This window comes from Heterodontus francisci, chromosome 38, assembly GCF_036365525.1.
Source record: "Heterodontus francisci isolate sHetFra1 chromosome 38, sHetFra1.hap1, whole genome shotgun sequence".
NCBI lineage: Eukaryota > Metazoa > Chordata > Chondrichthyes > Heterodontiformes > Heterodontidae > Heterodontus > Heterodontus francisci.
Genome location: NC_090408.1, coordinates 37084638 through 37111530, shown reverse-complemented (window position 1 = coordinate 37111530; position 26893 = coordinate 37084638). Strand labels below are relative to the sequence as shown.

The following is a 26893-nucleotide window of genomic DNA, read 5'->3' as shown; positions in this document are numbered from 1 at the left end:
TAAAGCGGTGACATGGACGGCCAGTGGGTCTGATACCAGTGGCGAGCTCGCTGTACAATGTATCTTTGGGGATCCTGCCATCTTCCATGCGGCTCACATGGCCAAGCCATCTCAAGCGCCGCTGACTCAGTAGTGTGTATAAGCTGGGGATGTTGGCCGCCTCGAGGACTTCTGTGTTGGAGATACGGTCCTGCCACCTGATGCCAAATATTCTCCGGAGGCAGCGAAGATGGAATGAATTGGGACGTCGCTCTTGGCTGACATACGTTGTCCAGGCCTCTCTGCCATAGAGCAAGGTAGTTGGAGACACAGGCTTGATACACTCGGACTTTTGTGTTCCGTGTCAGTGCGCCGTTTTCCCACACTCACTTGGCCAGTCTGGACATAGCAGTGGAAGCATTTCCCATGCGCTTGTTGATTTCTGCATCTAGAGACAGGTTACTGGTGATAGTTGAGCCTAGGTAGGTGAACTCTTGAACCACTTCCAGAGCGTGGTCGCCAATATTGATGGATGGAGCATTTCTGACGTCCTGCCCCATGACGTTCGTTTTCTTGAGGCTGATGTTAGGCCAAATTCATTGCAAGCAGCCGCAAACCTGTCGATGAGACTCTGCAGGCACTCTTCAGTGTGAGATGTTAAAGCAGCATCGTCAGCAAAGAGGAGTTCCCTGATGAGGACTTTCCGTACTTTGGACTTCGCTCTTAGACAGGCAAGGTTGAACAACTTGCCCCCTGATCTTGTGTGGAGGAAAATTCCTTCTTCAGAAGACTTGAACGCATGTGAAAGCAGCAGGGAGAAGAAAATCCCAAAGAGTGTGGGTGCGAGAATACAGCCTGGGCCCTAAGCTCTGTAATTCCCTGTCTAAACCTCTCCGCCTCGCTATCCCCCTCTCCTCCTTTAAGACGCTCCCTAAAACCTACCTCTTTTGGCCATCTGTCCTAATATCATCTTCTGTGGCTCAGTGTCCAATTTTGTTTGGTAATGCTCCTGTGAAGTGCCTTGGAATGTTTTACTACATTTAAAGGCAGTTAAAAAAAAATTATTTCATGGGGAGTGGGCATTGAGGGCAAGGCCAGCATTTGTTGCCCATCCCTAATTGCCCTTGAGAAGGTGGTGAATGCATGTTGCTCTTGTTGTTTGCTTGGCTCAGCTGTTTAGGGCAGGAAACAGCTGAGTCAGAGGGGGACAAAAGTTTGTAGCACATAATGAGACATTCCCTTGCAGCATGCATCTCGGATTACTTGGCTATCAAGGCTATGTTGGAATAGGTACAGCAGGTACATTTACTCTGCAGTACCTTGGTAATGTTGCCGAGAAAAGAGCTTGCAAACACAATGAAGCTTTGTCCCAGTTCTTGATGAAATAGGTTATTTCCAATGAGAGCTGGAGCATGCCAGAATATTCCACAAATGCTATGTGCAGCTATAGCCCCAGGCCGGCTCTTTCACTGGCCAACATCCAGGGCTGGTGCAGTGTTTTGGGACCCTGACCTTGAGAATTTTTTATTGCCAGATCAATTATATTAAAAAAACTCCTCCTAGCAGGCCCATTGGCGAATAATGTTGGAATCTGTGTTGTAATGAACTGAAGCAAGCTGGAAATAATCTTTCTGTGTGTCCAATGCTTATTTACTAAATAGGAGGGTTGACAAAACTATCAATTATCATTGTAATATTATCGAGTGGCTGATACCAAGGTTCTCTGATTTTTGTTTCCTACATGCCTTTTTTTGTTCAGACAACATAGATTACAAGGCCATAGAAGTGTGTAAAACTATGAATGGATGAGACAGGACAGGTGGAAGCGCACTGTTTGCAGTAGTTGAGGGGTCAAGAACCAGGGACCAAGATTAAATGTAAAGAGATTTAGAACAAAAAGCAAGTTATACCTCTTTACAAACACAAGATTTCTGAGGCTGTGTAATTCATTTCCAACATTAATGATTGAAACAGAAACAATGTCAACGTTGAAGATTGGATAGGGCGATGAAGGGATGTGGGCAGAGGGTGGATAAATGTAATTAGGACTATTTGTTTATTTGGAGGGTAAACACTGACAATGAACTAGTTGGATCAAATGACCTGTCTCCATGTTTTAATTTCTATGAATCATTAAAACTTCAGGCAAAATTGAACGCCTTCTGGATTAGGTGTACATCAATATGAGGGATGTTAGGAAATGGAACATGAGTTTCTCATTTGAGGCCCCCAGTGTCTCAATCCCATGTTCCCTGCTTTTGCCTCAAGGTGATCAGCTATCTAGATGGAGATGATCCCAGTCTCTCTACCTCACTATATATTATTTACTCGCTAAGAAAACCATTTGCAGTCATGTGATAGGAAATTGAGATATAATACCAGGAGACAGAGGTCAGGGCCAGATTTAACCTCTAAATGACAATACGTACAAAGATACTTATGACAAAGAGATTCATGCTGTTCCTTGTCATGCTCTGCCAGAGGTCTGGGAGGAGTGTTCAAGGCTACTTTTTGACTGGGTCATGGTGCTGTGACCATTAAACAACACTGAGACCGACCTATGTAACAACATCAATAATAGCTCAATAAGCAAGTGGGCAGTGAAGATTCCAGAGGCAACCAGTACACTAAAATGTGAGAGTAAACGCAGTCTCCCTAGCCTGGACTTATTTGTCTCGAAGCCAATTAGACCATGTGCAACACCCCTCTGATTTTCTCAATTCTGCTGGGTCCTTGTGTCCACAAGCTTCCAAATTTCCTAGTCTTTCTGGCATCTGCATCGTCCTTCAATGGAGCAGCTGTCTCAAAGTCAGACTTTGAGTCAGTGTCTGTTCAAGTCTGGCTCCAGGAATTGAGCAAATGATCCAAGTTGACACTACTGCAGAACTGAAGAAGCTGCATTGTCTGTCAGATGATGTGACTCTGCCTGTTCCAGGGGATGTAAAAGATCCCAAAGCACAAGTCAGAGAAGAGCAGGAGTTCTCTGACTGTTTAGGCCAAAGTTCCTCCCTTAACTAACATAATAATTGGTCATTTATCTCACTGCTGCTTGTGGGATCTTGCCTTTTTTTTTGCAAAATGGTTCTTGTGCTTGTCTACATAAGCAGTCAATGCATTTAGTTGTAAGTGAAGTGTTTTGAGATGTTTGAGTGGTATGATAAGACACTATAGAATTCAGAATATTATCAGGTGTCTAATCACTAACTTAAATGCTTTGCTATAAGTTTTACATATCAACATACGAATTAGGAGCAGGAATAGGCCACTCGGCCCTTCGAGCCTGCTCCGCCATTCAATAAGTTCATGGCTGAACTGATTACTCCACAGTTCCACCTATCCCCGATAACCTTCCACCCCTTTGCTTATCAAGAATCTATCTAACTGTGCCTTAAAAATATTCAAAGACTCTGCTTCCACTGCTTTTTGAGGAAGAGAATTCCAAAGACTCACGACCCTCTGAGAGAAAAAAATTTCTCCTCATCTCTGTCAGTGACCCCTAGTTCTAGATTCTCCCTCAAGGGGCAACATTCTTTCCACATCCACCCTGTCAAGACCCCTCAGGATCTTATATGTTTCAATCAAGTCGCCTCTTACTCCTCTAAATGCCAGCGGATACAAGCCTAGCCTGTCCAATCTGTCCTCAAAAGACAGCCCGCCATTCCAGGTATTAGCCTAGTATAAACCTTCTCTGAACTGCCTCCAACGCATTTACCTCCTTCCTTTAAATAAGGAGACCAGTACTGTACACAGTGCACAGATGGGGTCTCACCAATGCCCTGTATATCTGAAGCATAACCTCCCTACTTTTGTATTCGATTCCCCTCGCAGTAAATGATAACATTCTATTAACTTTCCTAATTACATGCTGTACCTGTATACTAAACATTTGCGATTCCTGCACTAGGACACCCAGATCCCTCTGCATCTCAGAGCTTTGCAATCTCTCACCATTTAGATAATGTTTTTTTATTCTTCCTGCCAAAGTGGACAATTTCACATTTTCCCACATTATAGTCCATTTGCCACGTCTTTGCCCACTCACGTAACCTATCTATATCCCTTTGTAGCCCCCTTATGTCCTCTTCAAGTTACTTTCCTACCTATCTTTGTGTCACCAGCAAATTTAGCAACCATACCTTTGGTCCCTTCATCCAAGTTATTTATATAAATTGTAAAAAGTTGAGGCCCCAACACTGATCCCTGTGGCACACCATTCGTTACATCTTGCCAACCAGAAAATGACCCATTTATGCCTACTCTGTTTCCTCACACTGAAGAGTGCCTGCAGAGTCTCATCGACAGGTTTGCGGCTGCCTGCAATGTATTTGGCCTAACCATCAGCCTCAAGAAAACGAACACCATGGGGCAGGACGTCAGAAATGCTCCATCCATCAATATTGGCGACAACGCTCTGGAAGTGGTTCAAGAGTTCACCTACCTAGGCTCAACTATCACCAGTAACCTGTCTCTAGATGCAGAAATCAACAAGCGCATGGGAAAGGCTTCCACTGCTATGTCCAGACTGGCCAAGCGAGTGTGGGAAAATGGCGCACTGCCACGGAACACAAAAGTCCGAGTGTATCAAGCCTGTGTCCTCAGTACCTTGCTCTATAGCAGCGAGGCCTGGACAACGTATGTCAGCCAAGAGCGACGTCTCAATTCATTCCATCTTCGCTGCCTCCAGAGAATACTTGGCATCAGGTGGCAGGACCGTATCTCCAACACAGAAGTCCTCGAGGCGCTTGAGATGGCTTGGCCATGTGAGCCGCATGGAAGATGGCAGGCTCCCCAAAGACACATTGTACAGCGAGCTCGCCACTGGTATCAGACACACCGGCCGTCCATGTCTCCGCTTCAAAGACGTCTGCAAACGCGACATGAAGTCCTGTGACATTGATCACAAGTCGTGGGAGTCAGTTGCCAGCGTTCGCCAGAGCTGGCGGGCAGTCATAAAGGCGGGGCTAAAGTGTGGCGAGTCGAAGAGACTTAGCAGTTGGCAGGAAAAAAGACAAAAGCGCAAGGGGAGAGCCAACTGTGTAACAGCCCCGACAAACAAATTTTTCTGCAGCACCTGTGGAAGAGCCTGTCACTCTAGAATTAGCCTTTATAGCCACTCCAGGCGCTGCTCCACACACCACTGACCACTTCCAGGCGCTTACCCATTGTCTCTCGAGATAAGGAGGCTAAAGAAAGTTTGCTGTTAGCTAGCCAATCTTCTATCCATGCCAATATGTTACCCCCTACACCATAAGCTTTTATTTTATTTTATTTTTTTTATTTAGAGATACAGCACTGAAACAGACCCTTCGGCCCACCGAGTCTGTGCCGACCATCAACCACCCATTTATACTAATCCTACACTAATTCCATATTCCTACCACATCCCCACCTGTCCCCCTTTATTTCCCTACCACCTACCTATACTAGGGGCAATTGCTAATGGCCAATTTTCCTATCAACCTGCAAGTCTTTGGCATGTGGGAGGAAACCGGAGCACCCGGAGGAAACCCACGCAGACACAGGGAGAACTTGCAAACTCCACACAGGCAGTACCCAGAATTGAACCCGGGTCGCTGGAGCTGTGAGGCTGCGGTGCTAACCACTGCGCCACTGTGCCACCCTGTAATAACCTTTGATGTGGCACCTTATCAAATGCCTTCTGGAAATCTAAGTACAATGCATCCATTGGTTCCCCTTTATCCACAGCACATATAACTCCCTCAAAGAATTCCAATAAATTGGTTAAACATTCTTTCCTTTTCACAAAACCATGTTGACTGACTGATTACATTGAATTTTTCTAAATACCCTGCTGTAACATTTTTAATAATAGCTTCTAACATATTCCCTAAGACAGATGTTAAGCTAACTGGCCTGTAATTTCCTGCTTTCTTTCTCCCTCCCTTTTTGAATAAAGGAGTTACATTGGCTATTTTCCAATCTAATGGAACCTTCCCCAAATCTAGGGAATTTTGGAAAATTAAAACTAACGCATCAACTATTTCACTAGCCACTTCATTTAACACCCTAGGATGAGATCCATCAGGACCCGGGGACTTGTCAGCCCGCAGCTCCAACAATTTGTTCAGTACCACTCCCCTGGTGATTAGAATTTTCTTGAGTTCCTCCCTGACTTGCAGCTAATACTAGGATGTTACTTGTATCCTCAATAGTGAAGACCGATGCAAAATATCTGATCAACTCATCTGCCTCTCCTTATTATCCATTAGTAATTCCCCAGACTCACTTTCTATTGGATCATTGCTCATTTTGTTAACTTTTGAAAATATATATCTATATGCCTGTGTGGTGTTTACAAGTTCTCCATGTGTCTGCGTGGGTTTTCTCCGGGTGCTCCGGTTTCCTCCCACAAGCCAAAAGACTTGCAGGTTGGTAGGTAAATTGGCTATTATAAATTGCCCCTAGTATAGGTAGGTGGTAGGGAAATATAGGGATAGGTGGGGATGTGGTAGGAATATGGGATTAGTGTAGGATTAGTATAAATGGGCTGTTGATGGTCGGCACAGACTCGGTGGGCCGAAGGGCCTGTTTCAGTGCTGTATCTCTAAACTAAAACTAAACTATAGAAACTCTTAGTTTTTATATTTCTAGTTAGCTTTCTCTCATATTCTAATTTTACCTTCCTTATCAATCTTTTAGTCATTCTTTGCTTTTTTATATATTCTGTTCAATCTTCTGACCTGCCTCCCATCTTTGTGCAATTATAGGCTTTTTCTTTAAGTTTGATACTATCTTTTACTGTTTTAGTTAATCATGGATGGCTGGTCCCAACCTTGGAATGTTCCTTTCTCGTTGAAATGTATCTATTCTGTGTATTCTAAAATATCCCCTTAAATGTCTGCCACTGCATCTCTATTGAACTATCACTTAACCTGATTTGCCAGTTCACTTTAGCTAGCTCTGCTTCCATGCCCTCATAATTGTCCTTATTTAAGTTTAAAATACTAGTCTTGGACCCACTCTTCTCTCCCTCCAACGGAATGTAAAATTCAATCATATTATGATCGCTGCTACCTAGGGGCACCTTAACTATGAGGTCATTAATTAATCCTATCTTGTTGCACAATACCAGGTCTAGTACATACAATGTTAGGTGGCCTGTACACCACTCCCACAAGAGACTTCTTGCCTTTATGATTTCTCGTCTCTATCCAAACTGCTTCTACATCCTGGTCTCCTGAACTTAGGTCATCCCTCTCTATTGTGCTAATACCATCATTAATTAACAGAGCTACCCCTTCACCTTTTCCTAGCTTCCTGTCCTTCCTAAATGCCATGACCCTTCAATATTCAGGACCCAATCTATGTCGTCATGCAGCCATGTCTCTGTAATGACTATCAGATCGTACTTATTTATTTCTATTTGCGCTCTCAGTTCATCTGTTTTGTTTCAAATGCTGCGTGCATTCAGGTACAGGGCCTTTAGTTTTGTCCTTTTTATTATTTTTGTAACCTCTAGCCTTATCTGTTGATTTACTTGTAGATTTGTACACTCTGTTTATTCCTGACAGTCTGTTTATCATTTCCCATATTAATACCTTTTTCTCTCGCCTTGTCTCTACTCCTTGATTTACCATATCTTCCCAAATTTGATCCCTTGTCCCCACTATTCAGTTTAAAACCCTCTCTACTTCCCTAGTTATGCAGCTCGCTAGAACACCGGCCCCAGCACTATTCAGGTGTAGACAATACCAAAGGTACAGCCACCACTTCCCCCAGTACTGGTGCCAGTGCCCACGAACCAGAATCCACTTCTACCACACCAGTCTTAGAGCCATACATTAATTTCTCTAATCTTATTTGCCCCATGCCAATTTGCACATGGCTCAGGTAATAATCCAGAGAAACCTTTGAGGTTCTGCTTCTTAATTTGTCACCTAGTTTCTCATACTGACAATGCAGAACCTCTTTCCTTGTCCTGCCTATGTCATTGGTACCTACATGGGCCACGACAACTGGATCCTCCCTCTCCAGCCTTGAGTAGATGTCTCGCACCCTGGCACCGGGCAGGCAACGCAGCCGTTTGGACTCTCGCTCTTTGCTGCAGAGAACAGCGTCAATCCCCCTAACTACACTGTCCCCTACTACCACTACATTCCTTTTTTCTCCCTCCACTTGAATGGCTTCCTGTACCATGGTGCCATGGTCAGAATGCTCATCCACCCTGGTGCCCGAACTCTCATCTAAACAAGCTGAAAGAACCTCAAACCTGTTGGACAATCGCAACGGCTGATGCTCCTGCACTCTGGATCCCCTCACATGCCTCAGCAGCAGCCACACTCTCCTGTCTCTGATCACTAATGAAATCACCCCTATCCTAAGGGGTGTGACCGCCTCCTGGTACAAAATGTCCAGGTAACTTTCCCCCTCCCTGATGTGTCACAGTTTCTGCAGCTCGGACTCCAGTTCAATGACTAAGCCGAAACTCTTTGAGCTGCAGATACTTACTGGATCACACTGGCATCAAGGAACTCCCACATACTGCAGCCGTGTCACATCACCTGTCCTGCCATCCTTAATGTGTTTTAATTAACTACTTATTTTATTTTCCGTTTTTTAATATTGTAAGTTTAAAATAGTAAAGGAACTAGTAGTAAACGTTAGGATTAGAATGGTCCTTAATCACTTACCAGATACTCATGAAACAGGTAGCTTCTTCCCAAACCAATCATCTACAGGCTTTCCTGTGAAGTTTGATGCTATGTTTGATTTAAATTAAATTAAAAGGTTACCTGTATACTCACCCCGGCGGCTCTCTGTTTCCCTGCTCTCACTGTTGATTGTGACATCACTCTGATGTCACATTTCGATTTTTATTCTGTTTATCCCCTGCTGCTCCCGCCGTGCGCCTCTCTCTCGCTCTCTGCTCCCGCCGTGCTCCTCTCTCTCTCTCCGCTTCTGCCGTGCTCCTCTCGCTCTCTCCGCTTCTGCCGTGCTCCTCTCGCTCTCTCCGCTTCTGCCGTGCTCCTCTCTCTCTCTCCGCTTCTGCCGTGCTCCTCTCGCTCTCTCCGCTTCTGCCATGCTCCTCTCGCTCTCTCCGCTTCCGCAGTGCTCCTGCCATGCTCCTCTCTGTGCTCCAGTGCTCCTCTTCTCCCTGTGTCACCGCTCCAGCTGTGCTCTCCTCTCTCTCTCGCTGCTCCCGCCACGCTCCTCTCTCTCACTGAGCTCCCGCTCCTCTCCTCACTCTCTTTCTCTCGCCACTCTTGCCGTGCTCCTCTCTTTCTCTCGTTGCTCCCGTCCCGCTCCTCTCTCACCGCTCCCGCCGCGCTCCCCTCTCTCTCTCTACTCCCGCCATGCTCCTCTCTCTCTCTCCGCTCCCAGCTCCCGCCGTGTGCTCCTCCCTCTCTCTCCTCTTCCCCCTCCTGCCGTGCGCTCCTCCCTCTCTCCCGCATTTTGCCAAGATAATAGTGGGCAGGTGCAGTGTTTGGAACTGTATCCCAGCAAGGGCCAGTAAATAACTTGGTAACTAATGTTGGAATTGCTGCTGGATTAACCTGTGTTGAATACATTCTAAGTTACTGTCACAAGCTACAGTAATTAACATTGCTGTGGTAGTGCTTGAGTGGCATGAATGAGTGCAGCTTGTTGTACTGGTGTTCTGACTTGTCTTTCTACCTGGATCAATTCAATTATATGTTGATCCAGGACACACATTTGCAACCTATTTGCCAACATTTTAACTCCAGCTGGTAGTCATGTGTGTGGTGGGGTGGGGGGTGCTTGCCAAGGTGGGTGACAAATTGTCAGGCCTACCGTTGGCCAGTTTACAGATGAGGCCCTCAATCTCCTGTCTTAACAAAGGAGCAGCATTGGGAAGACCTTACCGTTTGGGCTGCGAGGGGGGAGAATACTTCACATTGGGTCTCCACCTTTCACAATTGCCAATCGACTGACCAATCAATTACTATTCCCTATCTCCACTAGCTCATTACCATGGTATTTTTGAGAGTATGTTTAAGAAGTGGGATCAAGATGGTTGTAAGAAAAATCCAAAGAAGCTCAACTCGCATTGGTAGTGAGAATTAGTTTAGAAAGTATTATAACACAAGGCTGCACTTCCATCTATATTTGGATGAAATGGCTGAGTAAATCCACCACACTGTTCAATCCATGATCTGGATTCAACTGATCTACCACCAACATATATTGAGGACGCCACAACTGACCTCCATGACCGTAGACCTGTGGGTGGGTGGGGATAAAACCAGCCAGGGTTCTCACTCCTCATTGTCATTTCATGACACCTGGAAGTGGTGAGTATAGTTGACAGGAGACATCACCATTGGGTTTGGCTCTCACGGTCAAATCTGGTGGATGTGACAAACATTAATGAATCCCTCATGAAAAGAATGACACGGAAAGACGTGAGTCATCAGACCTGCCCCATGCATCAATTACCCACCTCCTGGTCTTGCAAACCCTCAAGACTTATATCTTTTAAAAAAATAATCTCTATTTTTGAGAGAGAAAATTCCTCTCTGCCTGTTGGGGCAATCAAGCAGAGCCACAGGAGCTTGTGAATCCTATTAGTATCATCTGCCTCACAATTTAACTGTGAAGTTTTGTACCCTTTTATGCTTGTTTTTCTATTGCAAAATTCGATGGAATTTTTTTACTGTCCAGCCCTAGTCTTTCTTCCTGTGAAGTATAATCATGCAGAGAATTGAATTCTGGCATTGTGCGCTCTGCATATTTTTGCCTGAACCAGAGTTCTAAAATTTGCCTGGCCTTGGGAGGAAGTTGCTGGGATGAGATTATGCAGTGAAGTATTCGAACAGAAACATTTAATCTTTCGTACATCAGATATATTGAGAATTTACGAAACAAAGATTTACTCTTGTCTGGCTTTGGCTTTCACGCAGCTATTTACTTTTGAGCCAGAAATTTGGTGATTTTTGATGTGCGATGTGCCAAAGATCAGTAGATTGCAGGAATGTGCTTGTGAAGATCTGATGCTCACTGTGTAGAGGCTATGCTTGCAAGACCCTGACCTTGGGTATTAAGCAGAAGCTTCCTCCTACCCATCACTTCCCCAACAGGAAAGGGAGATAAAATGAGTTTGTTGACATTAGGCATAGCCTCAGCCTGGAATTTTTGGTCATGAGCCCACTACATTGCTCAAGCCAAAAACATAATATACACGTGACAGGCTGCATTCATCACATAGTTCCTCGGAGAACTGTCAGCTTGGCTTGGTTGACAGCACACTTGCCTTTGGGTCAGAAGGTTGTGGCTTTCAGCTCATCATCTGGGGGGCTGGCGTTCCAAAATCAAATTGAGGGAGAGCTCTTGTTGGAGCTATCTTTTAGGTGAGACTTGATACCCAACCCCTCTCCCATCAGCACATCACCACTGCTATACTTACTACTTGTCAGATGCACTGCAGCAGCTTATTGAGTTTGCTTCACTATTACCTCCCAGCTCTGCAGTTTCTACCACCAGTAAAGGATAAGATCAGTAAGAGCATGGAAATACCATCCTGACTGTATTTCACTGTTCCTTCAGTCACCAGGTCAAAATACATTGTGGGAGCACCATCACAAGAACTAGTGGTTCAAAGCACACCACCATCTTAGGCAATTTGTGTATGGCAATAAATATCAGCCTTGTCAGTGTCACCCACCTCATGAGATCATTAAAAAAAAGGCCCTGTTTAACCATTCGTGTGGACGATTTAAAGCAAAATCCTTCAAATAACATTCATCTCGCTGCTGTTTTGAGATATTGCTGATGCAGAATTATTGTGATATTTGCCTAAATAATCACTGTACCTCAAAAAGTGATTCATTGGGTGAGGCACTTTGAAACCTTTCCACAAAATGACAAGGTGTTATGTAAATAAAAGTAGATTTTTAAATTGAGTTCCAGCGAGGGAAACTGTGAAGTCCGACTTTACCAACAGTGCAAATGTACAAAATTGCAATCTCCTGTCACCTCTTGCACAAGACAACTACCAAATGTGGGATATTTGTTGGGCTGTCTAGTCACTAGCTCCAGAGGAACATTGGCAGAGACAATGTACTCCATTAAACATGGATGTGTATGTGTAAGAAGAGTCAGAGCAGCTATCCAAACCTTCATTTGACCAGAATCAGACTGTTTAATTATCAAGCTGATGTCAGGCTGTATTGAGGCCTGTGTGAATTAGGTACTGCCTTACTGCAATATTTCCTATTAAGTGAAAGATGTCTAGGTCCTCACTTGCATTCTGAGCCTTACACAAATGTTGTCAGTGTGCAGTGAAAAGTCATGATGGGCAATCTCCAGTGTGTTTGCATTCAATTCCTTTGTGCTGTTTAACGGTCATCACATTAGACAACTTACTGATTGTGCTAAATAATAAACAGGGATTTAATGCAAATTTGGGGCAAGCATAAAACCAATTATTCCCAAAGTCAGATCTCTCTGGAATTCAGTGTCTTTCATTTCTATGAAATTTGTGGAGAAGTGAAGATACCCTATCAGCATTTTCCATTGTGCTGAAAAGCTAACCCCTGACCTTTCTTGAGGAGAGGAAACCCCTTTCGGGGGAAGCCTACTTGCAGCTCTGTTTCGTGATTGTGTTTGGATCAAAGTTAGAGATGTGGCAGACTGGAAGGCAGAAAATGCATCAGCGGCTGAAAGATCAGTTTAAGGTTTCAGATGGAACCCTTCAACAGGAATATAAGGTTCTCTTATTTTTCACTTTCGGGATGCTTACTTTTGTAATCTTTCTCCCTCCCACTTTGCTTTAAGGTGCTGACACATGTTAAAGTGTGTTTCGATAGGTATCATTATAGCCATTCTTCAGGGAAACTGAGACAAGGTGCCCTAGCAGGTTATTTGGTTGTGTTGCGTACCCTATGCTAGTCTGTTCTGCCATATCTGCTGTCCACATGCATGTCTAACAACAAAACCTGCCAATATTGCCCAGCTTGAATGGAGAATAGCCATTTGGCTTGGTGTCAATAACCATGGAACCAAACCTTAGCATGGAGATACACAAAATTATGAAGGGCATTGATAGGTTAGATAGGAAGAGACCTTTTCCCTTAGCGGAGGGGTCAGTAACCAGGAGGTTTAGAGGGGATTTGAAGAAATCTTTTTCACCCAGAGGGTGGTTGGAATCTGGAATACACTGCCTGAAATGGTGGTAGAGGCAGGAATCTTAGCAACATTTAAGTATTTAGAATGAGCACTTGAAAGGCCATAGCATACAAGACTACGGACCAAGTGCTGGAAAATGGGACTAGAATAGTTAGGTCCTTGATGGCCGGCACAGACATGATGGGCCGAAGGGCCTGTTTCTGTGCTGTATAACTATGACTTTATGAGCAAGCACCTTCATGAAGGAAAAGGAGCAGAAAGAACTGGAGACAGTCTACCTTGGCCAGTTGCAATTTCACACCCTTTTCAAACTTGCATTGTGTTGTTGGTGACCATTAAATTGTTGGTTTTTATTTGTGTGATGAGGCCTGAGTAAATGAGTGACCATATTCAAGAACGTTCTGGGCCCGGCGTTACAGTGGAATATTTTGCAAACAGAACATGAATGGCAGTACTTTTAAATGAGGAAATGTTTTTAGAAACAAAAAGGCTGGGTCCTAATAGCAGCACTGCTCAATGCACTGTCATCTGAACCTAGATAGGAATAGAGATATTATTGGATTGTGGAAATGACAGCTGAGGTGACTTCCTCTCACAACATCCATACTGTATAGTCACCTAGAGTAGGAAGCCAGTTTCTTGCACCATTGCTGCAGGATGATTCTCTAGGTTTTTCCCCAGCTGAGCTAGAGCATGGCTATCCGACCTGAGCCTGAGGACGTTTCGGGGTCGAGCCAGGTCGCTCTTGCAGGTCCAGGCATTTGGGCTAGGGTCAGACACACTCTATCACCACCTCCGGTACGTGGCTCCATTCTTAAATGTACATTTTAAACTTTCAAGTCCAGTTATAGTTTTTGTTGCTTATCTGCACAAGCTTAACAAGTGTGAAACGGAAGCTAGGTTAACTGAACATTCTGGTGGTGGGGTCGAGTCGGGCACGGGAAAAAATGAAAGGCCTGGGCTCAGGTTAGATGTGGTTCTGTCGAGCTCGGGTCAAGTTTCCTTTGCAGACCCGAGCAGGCCTTTAAGCTGAGCTGTCTTTGCACGTTTGCTCCTGCCCTAAAACATGTGTTTTTGCACTATTATTCCATGATGAGTAACAAAAGTTTTATGAAACCCGAAAACATTTTTTTTTTCTTTTGCAGAGTAATCCTGAGTACGAATGCTGTGGGGATGTCGGCGAGCAAGCACGAGGAGGATGGCAGGTCCAGGAGCAGCCAAGGCTTGGCGAACGTCTCGCTCTTCCACAAGGCCTCGCACCCGGAGAGCGTCCTGGCGCAGCTCGACAGCCTGCGGAAGCAGCGCCTCTTCACCGACGTGACCCTGTGGGCCGGCAGCCGCTCCTTCCTGTGCCACCGGGCCGTGCTGGCCGCCTGCAGCCGCTACTTCGAGGCCATGTTCAGCAACGGGCTGCGGGAGAGCACCGACAGCGAGGTGAACTTGCACGACAGCGTGCACCCGGAGGCGCTGGAGCTGCTGCTGGACTACGCCTACTCGGCGCGGCTGGCCATCAGCGAGGAGAACGCCGAGTGGCTGCTGCAGGCCGGCGACATGCTGCAGTTCCCCGACATCCGAGAGGCGGCCGCCGCCTTCCTGGAGAAGCAGCTACGCGCCTCCAACTGCCTGGGCCTGTTGCTGCTGTCCGACGCGCACCAGTGCCGGCGCCTCTACCAACAGGCCTGGGGCATGTGCTTGGCCCACTTCGAGGCGGTGGGCCAGGGCGACGACTTCTGCGGCCTGCCCGAGGCCACGCTGGCCGAGTTGATCGCCAGCGACGAGCTGGAGGTGGAGGACGAGCGGCTGGTGCACCGGGCCGTCATGAGGTGGGTGCGGCACGACCTGGAGGGGCGGCGGGCCTGCCTGGCCGGCCTGCTGCGCCACGTTCGCCTGGCGCTCCTGCCCTCGGGCTACCTGGAGGGCTGGCTGGAGGCCGACCGGCCGCTGCTGGCCGACGACCCGTCGAGCCGCCGCCTGGTCGACGAGGCCCGCCGCTGCCAGGAGCGCATCCTCCAGCACGACGGCCCGGTGGACAGCCCGTGCGCCCGCCCCCGCCGGGCCGGCCACACGCTGCTCATCCTGGCCGGCCGCACCTTCATGTGCGACCAGATCTACCAGCTGGACCGCCAGGCGCGGAAGATCGTCCCGCGGGGCCAACTGCCCAGCCCGCGCAAAGAGTTCAGCGCCTGCGCGCTGGGCCGCCGTGTCTACGTCAGTGGGGGACGGGGCTCTGAGAACGGGGTCTCGCGAGACGTCTGGGTCTATGACACGGCGAGCGGTGATTGGTCCAAAGCGGCGCCAATGTTGGTCGCCCGCTTCGGCCACGGCTCGGCCGAGCTGAGGGGCGGTCTGTACGCGGTGGGCGGCCACACGGCCGTGGCGGGCGTCTTCCCGGCCTCGCCTTCCGTCTCGCTGAAGCAGGTGGAGCGTTACGAGCCGGCCGCCAACGCCTGGCGCATGGTGGCCCCGCTGCGCGACGGCGTCAGCAACGCGGCGGTGGTGAGCGCCCGGCTGCAGCTCTTCGTCTTCGGCGGCGCCGGCATCCCGCGCAACAAGGTGGCCACGGTGCAGCGTTACGACCCGCGGCACGACCGCTGGACCGTGCCGGCCGTCTGCCCGCAGCCCTGGCGCTACACGGCCGCCGCCGCCCTGGGCAGCCAGATCTTCATCATGGGCGGCGACACCGAGTTCACGGCGGCCTCGGCCTACCGCTTCGACTGCGAGATGAATCAATGGACGCGGGTCGGCGACATGGCGGCCAAGCGGATGAGCTGCCACGCCGTGGCCTCCGGCAACAAGGTGTACGTGGTCGGCGGCTACTTTGGGACCCAGCGCTGCAAGAGCCTGGACTGCTACGACCCGACCTCGGACACCTGGAGCAGCATCACCACAGTGCCCTACTCACTCATCCCCACGGCCTTTGTCAGCACCTGGAAGCACTTACCTGACTGACCGTCACTGACTTAGCACGGGAGTGCAAGGAAAAGCTAGGTGGGTGTCCTGTGGAACCATCTTTACAGAATGTTAAGGGGCTGCCTTGTTGTAGACATAACATTTCAAACAAAGACTTGAATTTATATAACACCTTTCACAACCACAGGACGCCGCCAATCACTTTACAGCCAATTTTCGTTTTGAAGCATAGTCATTGTTGTCATGTCGGAAACGTGGCAGCCAACTTGTACACAGCAAGCTCCCAACAACATTTTGATAACGAGCAGATAGCCTGTTTATGTGATTTTGATTGAGGGATAATCCTGCTCTTTGAAGTAGTGCCATGGGAGCTTTTACATAACGTGAGAAGTAGTGCGAGTAGACTATAGGGCTCCTCAAACCTGCTATACCGTTCAACACAATCATGGCTGACCTTCAACTCTGCTTCCCTGCTTGCACCCCAATCCCTTGATTGCCTGAGATCAAAAATCTGAGTCCATCTTGAATGTACCCAACGATGGTACATCCACAACCCTCTGGGATAGACAATTCCAAAGATTCACAACCTTCTGAGCAAAGAAAGTTCTCACCCCAGTTCTGAATAATTGACCCTTTTCTCCTGAGACAGTGCCTCTTGTTCTAGATTCCCCAGCCAGGGAAAATGACCTCTTGCGTTTACCCTGTCAAGCTTCTTCAGAATCTTGTATGTTTTAATGAGATGTCCACCTGTGATGGCAGATGGTGGGGTTGCTTCTGTTTTAAATCTCATTCAAAAGACAGCACTTTCTCAGTACTGCACTGGAGTGTTTGTCTTGATATTTATGCTTAAGTCTCTAGTGGAACTTGAACCCACAATCTTCTGGCTCAGAGGCGAGAGTGCTACCAACTAGCCACAGCTAGTTGGGTGCTCACACCCAAATCTATCATTATTCCCTCCCACTGCAGGTTTCGCACATCCTCTCCTGAAGATGCTGACTAGAAAGTGGGCAAACACCAGCAGCCCTCTGGTACATTGCCCAAGTGGCCAATCTTAATGTGAGTCTTTGCTTGGCAATGTTGCCATATATTTCAGCTGTGGGGAAGGACCTCACAGCTGAAGTCTGATCCTGTTAATTTTAGGTAAGGACAGATTTGGGGCTACCTGTGGTGCCTTCCATAGTTGAATATCACATTGATACATGGGAATACAGCCAGTTGAGTAAAGTGCTGGGGACTGCTGATACTCATCAAGCAGCATTCTCGAGTAAGAAAATAGGAGGAAATATAACTGAATAAAGATTTTCTATGTTTTGGTTTAAAAAATACTAGATATTACAGCACTAGAACAGAAATAGACCATTCAGTCCAGCAGGTCTATGCTGGTGTTTATGATCCACAGGCACCACCTCCCACCTTATTTCATCTTGCTCTATCAACATATTTTCTTTTCTCATATTTATGGCCTTGAGTGGGACTACACTCCCTCGCTTCATTCTTATCTATCCTTTTCATTGCCGGAGAATAACCTGTGATGGCTTCTCCTCACTCCTGTACCATTAACTCTCATGTCCCCCAAGGATCTATCCTTGGCCCCTTCCTTATTCTTATCTACATGCTGCCCCTCAGACATCTGAGATCATGGCATCATTTTCCACATGTTTGCTGACAATACCTAGCTCTACTTCGCCACCACATCTCTTGACCTCTGTCTCTTAAATTATCAGGCTGCTTGTCCAACTTCTCGTATTGGATGAGCAGAAATGTCCTCCAATTAAATATTAGGAAGACTGAAGCCATTATCATGGTCCCTGCTCTGTTGCTTTTCCGTCCCTCTACCTGGCTGAGGCTGAACCAGACTGTTCATAACCTTGGTGTTATGTTTGACTCTCTTTTTCCACCTCCATAAAATTACCCAACTTCAACCTTGCCTCAGCTTATCTGCTGCTGAAGCCCTCATCCGTGCCTTTGTTACCTCGAGATTGATTATTCTAACACACGCCTGGCTGGCCTCCCATGTTCTGCTCCCTGTGTCATAAGCCACACCAAGTCCCACTCGCCCATCTCCTCTGTGCTCACTGATCTACATTGGTTCCCAGTCAAGCGACGCCTCAATTTCTAAAATTCTTAACCTTGTTTACAAATGGCTCCATGGCCTTGCCCCCCCACCCATCTTTGCAATCTTCAGCCCTACAACCCTCATCTGTGCTGCTCCAATTTTGACCTCTTGAGCATCCCTGATTTTAATCACTCCAAGATTGGTGGCAATGCCTTCAGCTGCTCAGGCCCTAAGTTCTGGAATTCCCTCCCTATATCTCTGCCTCTCTTTACTCCTTAAAGATGTCTCTTAACACCTCCCTCTGGCTTAATATCTCCTTATGTGACCTGGTATCAAATTTTGTTCCATAGTGCTCCTGTAGAATGATGTTAAAGGCACTATATAAATGCAAGTTGTAGTTTTGGACTCTCTGCAAATGGAAGCATCTTTTCTACTTCTACCTATCAAATCACTTTACAATTCTACAAACCTTTCTCTCATCACCTCTGTCTTATCTTTTATAGAGAAAAGAGCCCCAGCCTGTTCAGTCTTTCGTGATAGTTGTACTCTCTCACTTCTGATATCCTTGTCCATTCTTTCTCGCATGCGTTTATATCCTTTTTGTAATATGGAGACCAAAACAGCACACAGTGCTCCAAGTGCTGGTCTGAACTAGGTTCTATAACGTACAGATTTTGCTTGTTCACCCTCAGGAACTTTGAAGCTGTGTTTTAGGCCTGAGCTCTCCTCTGCTTCTTCAGCCTGCCTTTGTGCCTCCTCCTAAGGCACTTAAAGCTTCAATTGCAGGAGTGAATTAAGAGGGATTTAAGGTGGTCTTGATTAAAAGTTGACATGTCCTTTGGTAAGCTGTAAATCATTCCATGTGCCGATGCACCTAATTGCACCCTCTCATCTTCAGCATCGATGTCTTTGAAAAAGTTCATAAGCATTTCTCTCAGCAACGGCCTGATCCTGTAGATCCCAAAAGGTTTAATTAACTGGTAGACACGGTCCCTTTCCTCCAACAGACTAATGATCGCCAGACAAATTAGTATTCTTAAATTGGTTCAAAGCATTTCTTTTTCATGAGGATTGTAATGCAGAGCCTGGATGATAGGTTTATCAGTATATAAATATTAGATACCTCAAAATGTTGGGGTACAATTCAAACTATATTTCCTTCTGATTAGTACAGTTTTTTTTGTCCTCCTAAGGCTGTGCACCATTCTCGAGGCAAGAGGATATTGCTTGCACAGGTTTGACTTTGCCACATTGTAAACTGGGTGGGGGAAGGGCAGTGGGGTGGTATCAGAGCTTGAGATGCTGGTGAAAACTCATGGAAACCCTAATAACGAATGCCTCCATGTCACGTGTCACAGATGTAGATGATGAAAAACAGCATTGCAGAGAGCTGTGTTACACATTTCTCACATGCAATTTTTTGAGAGATTTACTCTGGCAGTAGATGTGTGGATGGTTGTCCCCTCCCCCACTCCCTTCTCTGTCCTTCCTCTTTTGGGAAGTTGGTGGTCATGATGCCCAGTGGACTATTGCTATGCTGTGTCATTGTGTTTTCTACATATAATATTTTTTCCTTTGTGTGGGATATGTTCTCAGCCAAAATCTGACATTTCCATTTTCAGGTTCCTTTGTCATAAATACCTCAGCAACAATTTTGAACAGACCAAACTATCATGAGTGTCCCAATCTCTCTTGTACAGTAATTGTTTTAAGTTATTTTCTGATAAGACCTTAAATGGAGTAATATATATGTGATTTTATTCAGTCAACAAACTTGAATGTGTCTCAGCAAATTATTTTCCTTTTCCTTGTCAGCTGACAGCTGCTTGCTTCTTTTAGTTCCCCTTCAATTAATCCTGCTCAGCCCTTTTCTCCCTGCTCAGTGGGTCAGGGCACAGCCTGGTGTGGCATGAACCCCTGCAGGCCAGAAGGCATTGTTCGAAACCCTAGTCTCTGCTTAGCCAGGGTCTTTCAGCTAGATTAGCAGTTGGCCTCAGTAGCCCTCATGCTTAAAATGTAATTAGAGCTCTTGCTGCAGTTCACTCCCCTGTGAGCTTCAGCTGCAAAGTGTTTGTGTGCAAAACTCCGACAAGCAGTGAGATCAGGTTTAGCTATAATGCTCTTCACAACTGCGGAGCCTGCTGAGATCTTCTATCTAGCTCCACATGTGAAGCGTGGGCATTTGGGTGAGTTCTTAGAAGACTAACTGCACTTTTGGAACCGTAACCTAACAAGGGACTGACATCTGCTGGAGAAGAGAAAAGCAAAAAAGAAAACAAATGCAACCAAAAAGTCACTGGGGGATTCTGCTCTGCAAGAGTTAATTAAAAGTTCTTTCAGGAGATAGAGAAGCAGCAATGATTATGGCATTGTTAGTCCCTAATTGCTCAGTGCCCTAATAATGTAAGTAGCTGGGAGCTTGGAATGAAATCCCAAAACTCAAAGGCAGCTAAATCTGTGTCAAACTAAAATAGACATTTTTTTTAAAAAAGCAAGCTTTGTAATTTGAGCAGTTCCTGCCTTTTGAACTATAAACTGTGATGAGTTTAAAATGGCCTAAAGTCCTAATTGTACAGCTGAGCACGATCAAAATCTGTCTACATTTTAGCAGTACTGTAGTCTTAAATTTCATATTTTAATTATGTACCAAAGTGTATTGTTTTTTTTTGAGGTTTCATTTTCTGTCCTAAAGATGCACCCTCCAATTCTTAGTGTCATTATCCATGTGTGAGCTTACACAGGGTTGGTGGGTAGGGGGAGATTTGAGGCTGTCCTCACCTATCTTCCACAGAACTGTGCATTTTACAAGGGGCCACTAAATGGCTATCCTGGCTGATTTTATCCGCGCTCTCAACTTCTGTCTACCTCAGGCTCATTGAAACAAACTCACTGGAGTGACAGAACGGCGTTCGGCTAACTCAATGTAGTCCAGCAGTTGAATCTGAGTCCAACTAATGCGATTGGCTTTGTGCCGCATTACACATTGCACGCACCCACTGAAGCAGCGGTGGAGTTTTAAGTAATGAGTATTAAGCAACACTTCATATAGCTAGAACAAAGGGATAAAGAAGGATTCAAGAGTGCAAGTTGATTTTATGTTGAGGGTCAAAGTTGCTTTAGAAAATGGCCAGCTGTGTCTAGGTCGGCGACAATTTGTCTTCCCAGCTGAGTTGAATCAACGCCTCTCCAGTTGGACTAACTAATGCAAGACTCACAGATACTAGACAGCTTTCAGAACCCCACTGAATCATTGGCTTCTCAAGTTCCCTGTCAAGTTGGTCTCCATCACAACAGACCCGATTCTGTGCTTTGTGACATGGGAACAATGTAAGCCTGACAGGCTTTGTCTGTCAGGCAGGTCATATTAAATCTGTGCTGTTCCACATTACTGCATAACACTGCCTACTCAGTGACACAAAAGATTCTCTGTGCTATTCAAAATTGTTGTATATGGTTCGGGGTGGGGGGTGGGGGCGGGGTGGAATTTATTAACCCATCCCCCACCCTTGTGATGGCTCAGTTAGTAGATATGCTACCCAGTGTGGAAATCAGACTCCCAGTTTCAATCCCTGCTCTGTGCTGAGTCAGCTAATCTCAACTGTGGGGCAGTAGCAAAACTAATCTGTTGTCAGGGAGGGGAAGAACTTGGTCATGATTCTTGCTCCTAATCACTAAATAGTTATGCTGCTGAAAAATAACTTGTTCATAAATGTTATTTCAGGATAGTATTGGGTTTGGCAGCCATACCCTTCCTAATGGGATGGCTAGCCATCACTCACTTTGATGGTGACCATTCTTTAATATCAGAGAGATACTACTGCCTGTGGAATTGTATTTCTCACTAGGCAGGCAATCTGTTTACCGTTCTGGTATTAAGTAGCAATTCTGTAGGGATTTTTTTAATTTTGGCACCAGACTTCCACACCAAGCTGCTTGTTTTTCTCTTTGGCTCTAGTATGTGACTTAACGCTTCAAAAACAAGAAGGACTTTCTAAAATGCCATTAACTTGAGAATAACTATTGTGCCTTCCATATAGGAAATCGACTACACCAAATAGTGTTAAGAGAAATGTAGCTATTTCTAGATTTTTGTGTATCATTATTCACTACAAAGACTAAGGAACACTTTTGAGTATAACTAATATTTAAATTTTGCAATATTTTACATGACTCATTAAATAGAGATTTTACAGTTGGAAGCTTAATGGAACGATGCCTCCATCATAGGGTTCCGCCAGGGCCACTCAGCTCCTGACCTCATTACAGCCTTGGTTCAAACATGGACAAAAGAGCTGAACTCGTGAGGTGAGAGTGATTGCCCTTGACATCAAGGCAGCATTTGACCGAGAATGGCATCAAGGAGCCCTAGCAGAACTGGAGTCAATGGGAATCGGGGAAAACTCTGCTGGTTGGAGTCATACCTAGCGCAAAGGAAGATGGCTGTGGTTGTTGGAGGTCAATCATCTGAGCTCCAGGACATCACTGCAGGAGTTCCTCAGGATAGTGCCCTAGGCCCAACCATCTTCAGCTGCTTCATCAATGACCTTCCTTCAATCATAAGGTCAGAAGTGGGGATGTTCGCTGATTGCACAATGTTCAGCACCATTCGCGACTCCTCATACAGAAGCAGTCCGTGTAGAAATGCAGCAAGACCTGGATGATATCCAGGTTTGGGCTGATAAGTGGCAAGTAACATTCACACCACACAAGTGCCAGGCAATGACCATCTCCAACCAGAGAGAATCTAACCATCTCCCCTTGACATTCAGTGGCATTACCATCGCTGGATCCCCCCACTATCAACATCCTAGGGGCTACCATTGACCAGAAACTGAACTGGAGTAGCCATATAAATACCGTGGCTACAAGAGCAGGTCAGAGGCTAGGAATTTTGCAGCAAGTAACTCACCTGCTGACACCCCAAAGCCTGTCCACCATCTACAAGGCACAAGTCAGGAGTGTGATGGAATACTCTCCACTTGCCTGGGTGGGTGCAGCTCCAGCAACACTCAAGAAGCTCGACACCATTCAGAACAAAGCAGCCCGATTGATTGGTACACCATCCACAAACATTCACTCTCTCCACCACCAACGCACAGTGGCAGCAGTGTGTATCATCTACAAGATGCACTGCACCAAGGCTCCTTAGACAGCACCTTCCAGACCCGCTACCTCTACCACCTCGAAGGACAAGAGCAGCAGGTGCATGGGAACATCACCACCTGCAAGTTCCCCTCCAAGTCACACACCATCCTGACTTGGAATTCCATCGCCGTTCCTTCACTGTCACTGGGTTAAAATCCTGGAACTTCCTTCCTAACAGCACTGTGGGTGTACCTACCTCACATGGACTGCAGTGGTTCAAGAAGGCAGCTCACCACCATCTTCTCAAGGGCAATTAAGGATGGGCAATAAATGCGGGCAATAAATGCTGGCATAGCCAGTGACGCCCACATCCCATGAATGAATAAAAACAAAAGGGTTGTTGCCTGCTAGGAACTAGATTGACATTGCCCTTGTCTTATTTATGTAGGATCTTTTATGCAGCAGGCAGGGGAGAAGCAATCTAGGCTCGATCAAGGTATTGGAAGGAAAGAAAAGTTTGCATTTAGAGAATGTCTTCTGTCTTTCAGAAACGTCTTGAAATGCCTCGCGATGAATTATCCTGCAGTGCAGTGACTTGCTACATAGGCAAACATGGCAGTTTTTTTACGCACAGCACTATCCCATAAATAGCCATGAAGACAATGACTGAACTTTTTGCAGTTTTAGTTGAGGGGATATTTACCAGGACACCAATAGAGCATGGGATTTTTCATAATTTACATTTATCTAGCTAGCAGCTTTAATGTCTGTAAAAATGTCTTTTACAAAAGAAGAAAAAAAAGTACATAAGGGAAAGGGCCTGAGCTAAGGAGGGATTGAGGGGTGATCAAAATGTTGGTTAAAAAAATGAATTTTGAGAATTTTTTTAAAAAGGTGAATAGAGAAGAGTGAGTTCCAGAAGGGAAGGCCTAGGCAGCTGAGGACTCTGCCCCAATGGTGGGGTGATGGAACAGGGGAAGGAAAATCCCATGGCTTTTTATACATCTATAAAGAGCAAGAGGGTAACCCGGGAAAGGGTTGGCCCACTCAAGGACAGAGATGGGAATCTATGTGTGGAGCCAGAGGAAATGGGCAAGGTGCTAAATGAGTACTTTGCATCAGTATTCACCAAAGAGAAGGACTTGGTGGATGATGAGCCTAGGGAAGGGAGTGCAGATAGTCTCAGTCATCTCATTATCAAAAAGGAGGAGGTGTTGGGTGTCTTGCAAAGCATTAAGGTAGATAAGTCCCCAGGGCCTGATGGGATCTACCCTAGAATACTGAGGGAGGCAAGGGAAGAAATTGCTGGGGCCTTGACAGAAATCTTTGCATCCTCATTGGCTACAGGTGAGGTCCCAGAGGACTGGAGAATAGCCAATGTTGTTCCTTTGTTTAAGAAGGGTGGCAAGGATAATCCAGGAAATTATAGGCCGGTGAGCCTTACGTCAGTGGTAGGGAAACTATTAGAGAGGATTATTCGGGACGGGATTTACTCCCATTTGGAAACAAACAAACTTATTAGCGAGAGCATGGTTTTGTGAAGGGAAGGTCGTGTCTTACTAATTTGAATGAGTTTTTTGAGGAAGTGACGAAGATGATAGATGAAGGAAGGGCAGTGGATGTTATCTATATGGACTTTAGTAAAGCTTTTGACAAGGTCCCGCATGGCAGACTGGCACAAAAGGTGAAGTCACACGGGATCAGAGGTGAGCTGGCAAGATGGATACAGAACTGGCTTGGTCATAGAAGACAGAGGGTATCAGTGGATGGGTGTTTTTCTGAATGGAGGGGTGTGACTAGTGGTGTTCCGCAGGGATCAGTGCTGGGACCTTTGCTGTTTGTAGTATATATAAATGATTTGGAGGAAAATGTAGCTGGTCTGATTAGTAAGTTTGCGGATGACACAAAGGTTGGTGGAGTTGCGGATAATGATGAGGATTGTCAGGATACAGCAGGATATAGATCGGTTGGAGACTTGGGCGGAGAAATGGCAGATGGAATTTAATCCGGACAAATGTGAGGTAATGCATTTTGGAAGGTCTAATGCAGGTGGGAGGTATACAGTAAATGGCAGAACCCTTAGGAGTATTGACAGGCAGAGAGATCTGGGCGTACAGGTCCACAGGTCACAAAGTGGCAACGCAGGTGGATAAGGTAGTCAAGAAGGCATACGGCATGCTTGCCTTCATCGGTCGGGGCATAGAGTATAAAAATTGGCAAGTCATGTTGCAGCTGTACAGAACCTTAGTTAGGCCACACTTAGAATATTGCATGCAATTCTGGTCGCCACACTACCAGAAGGACGTGGAGACTTTGGAGAGGGTACAGAGGAGGTTTACCAGGATGTTGCCTGGTCTGGAGGGCATTAGCTATGAGGAGAGGTTGGCAAAACTCGGATTGTTTTCACTGGAACGATGGAAGTGGAGGGGCGACATGATAGAGGTTTACAAAGTTATGAGCGGCATGGACAGAGTGGATAGTCAGAAGCTTTTTCCCAGGGTGGAAGAGTCAGTTACTAGGGGACATAGGTTTAAGGTGCGAGGGGCATAGTTTAGAGGGGATGTGCGAGGCAAGTTTTTTTACACAGAGGGTGGTGAGTGCCTGGAACTTGCTGCCAGGGGAGGTGGTGGAAGCAGATACGATAGCGACGTTTAAGAGACATCGTGACAAATATATGAATAGGAAGGGAATAGAGGGATATGGGCCCTGGAAGTGCAGAAGGTGTTAGTTTAGGCAGGCATCAAGATCGGCGCAGGCTTGGAGGGCCGAATGGCCTGTTCCTGTGCTGTACTGTTCTTTGTTCTTTGGGAGACAGAGGATGCAAGGTATTAAGGACCAGAGGGTCCTGAAACACTAGACCAAGCGGAGGTTACCTCAATTTTACATCTTATCTGAAGGATGACGCCCCGCTCCTCTGACAGTGCAGCACTGGACTGTCAGATTATGGTTATGCCGCTGCTTAATCCCATCCCCTTCTGAGTTGCGAGTGTTACCAACCTATGCCAAGATGTAAACCACCGCACCATCTAGTTCCATAGAATGCCTATTTAAATGACTCTTGCACAAGCAGAGCACTGTTGTGTTCCTATGTTTGTGTTGTTAAGCCAGGAAAGTTTACTGTAGTTCTATTCACAATACCATTCATGTGATCTTCCATTCACTCAGAAAGGCTCCTTTGTATTTTTCTTGTCATCTGTTGACTTGTTTTCCAAAGAGAGCCGGAAAGGGCAGTGTTCGGATTCTAAGCTAGGTGAAAGGGAGAGCTATCAAATGCCTTGAGAGGTGCAATTAGAACCTTTAAATACCTTAAAGAATGGTTGACCTCGACAGGAAGGGAGGAGCATTTGCTGTTTCTCCAATTCATGGCTAGAGAAAGTGTGCGTCAAAGACTAAACGTTTGCACACAAGAGAAACTTTGACCTTCATTGTTCTTTGTAACTGTTGCACTGTCTTGGTCTCTCTTAAACTTAGAAAATAGGAGCAGGAGTAGGCCATTCAGCCCTTCGAGCCTGCTGCGCCATTCATTATGATCATGGCTGATCATCCAACTCAGTAACCTGTTCCCACTTTCGCCCCATAACCTTTGATCCCTTTAGACCCAAGAGCTATATCTAACTCCTTGAAAACATACAATGTTTTGGCCTCAACTGCTTTCTGTGGTAGTGAATTCCACAGGCTCACCACTCTGGGTGAAGAAATTTCTCCTCATCTCAGTCCTGAAAGGTTTACCTCATATCCATAGACTATGACCCCTGG

General features: G+C 46.1%; 1 protein-coding gene across 1 annotated transcript in view; it reads left to right on the top strand.

The window, feature by feature from the left end:
* The window catches only part of LOC137352537 (kelch-like protein 25), a 47883-nt gene that overhangs the window by 10565 nt on the left and 10425 nt on the right, over nt 1-26893 (top strand). Inside the window, exon 2 of the mRNA XM_068018113.1 lies at nt 14232-16074. Within this exon, the coding sequence (XP_067874214.1) occupies nt 14260-16035 (1776 nt within the window). The 5' untranslated portion in view covers nt 14232-14259 and the 3' untranslated portion in view covers nt 16036-16074. The remainder of the gene's footprint in view (nt 1-14231; nt 16075-26893) is intronic.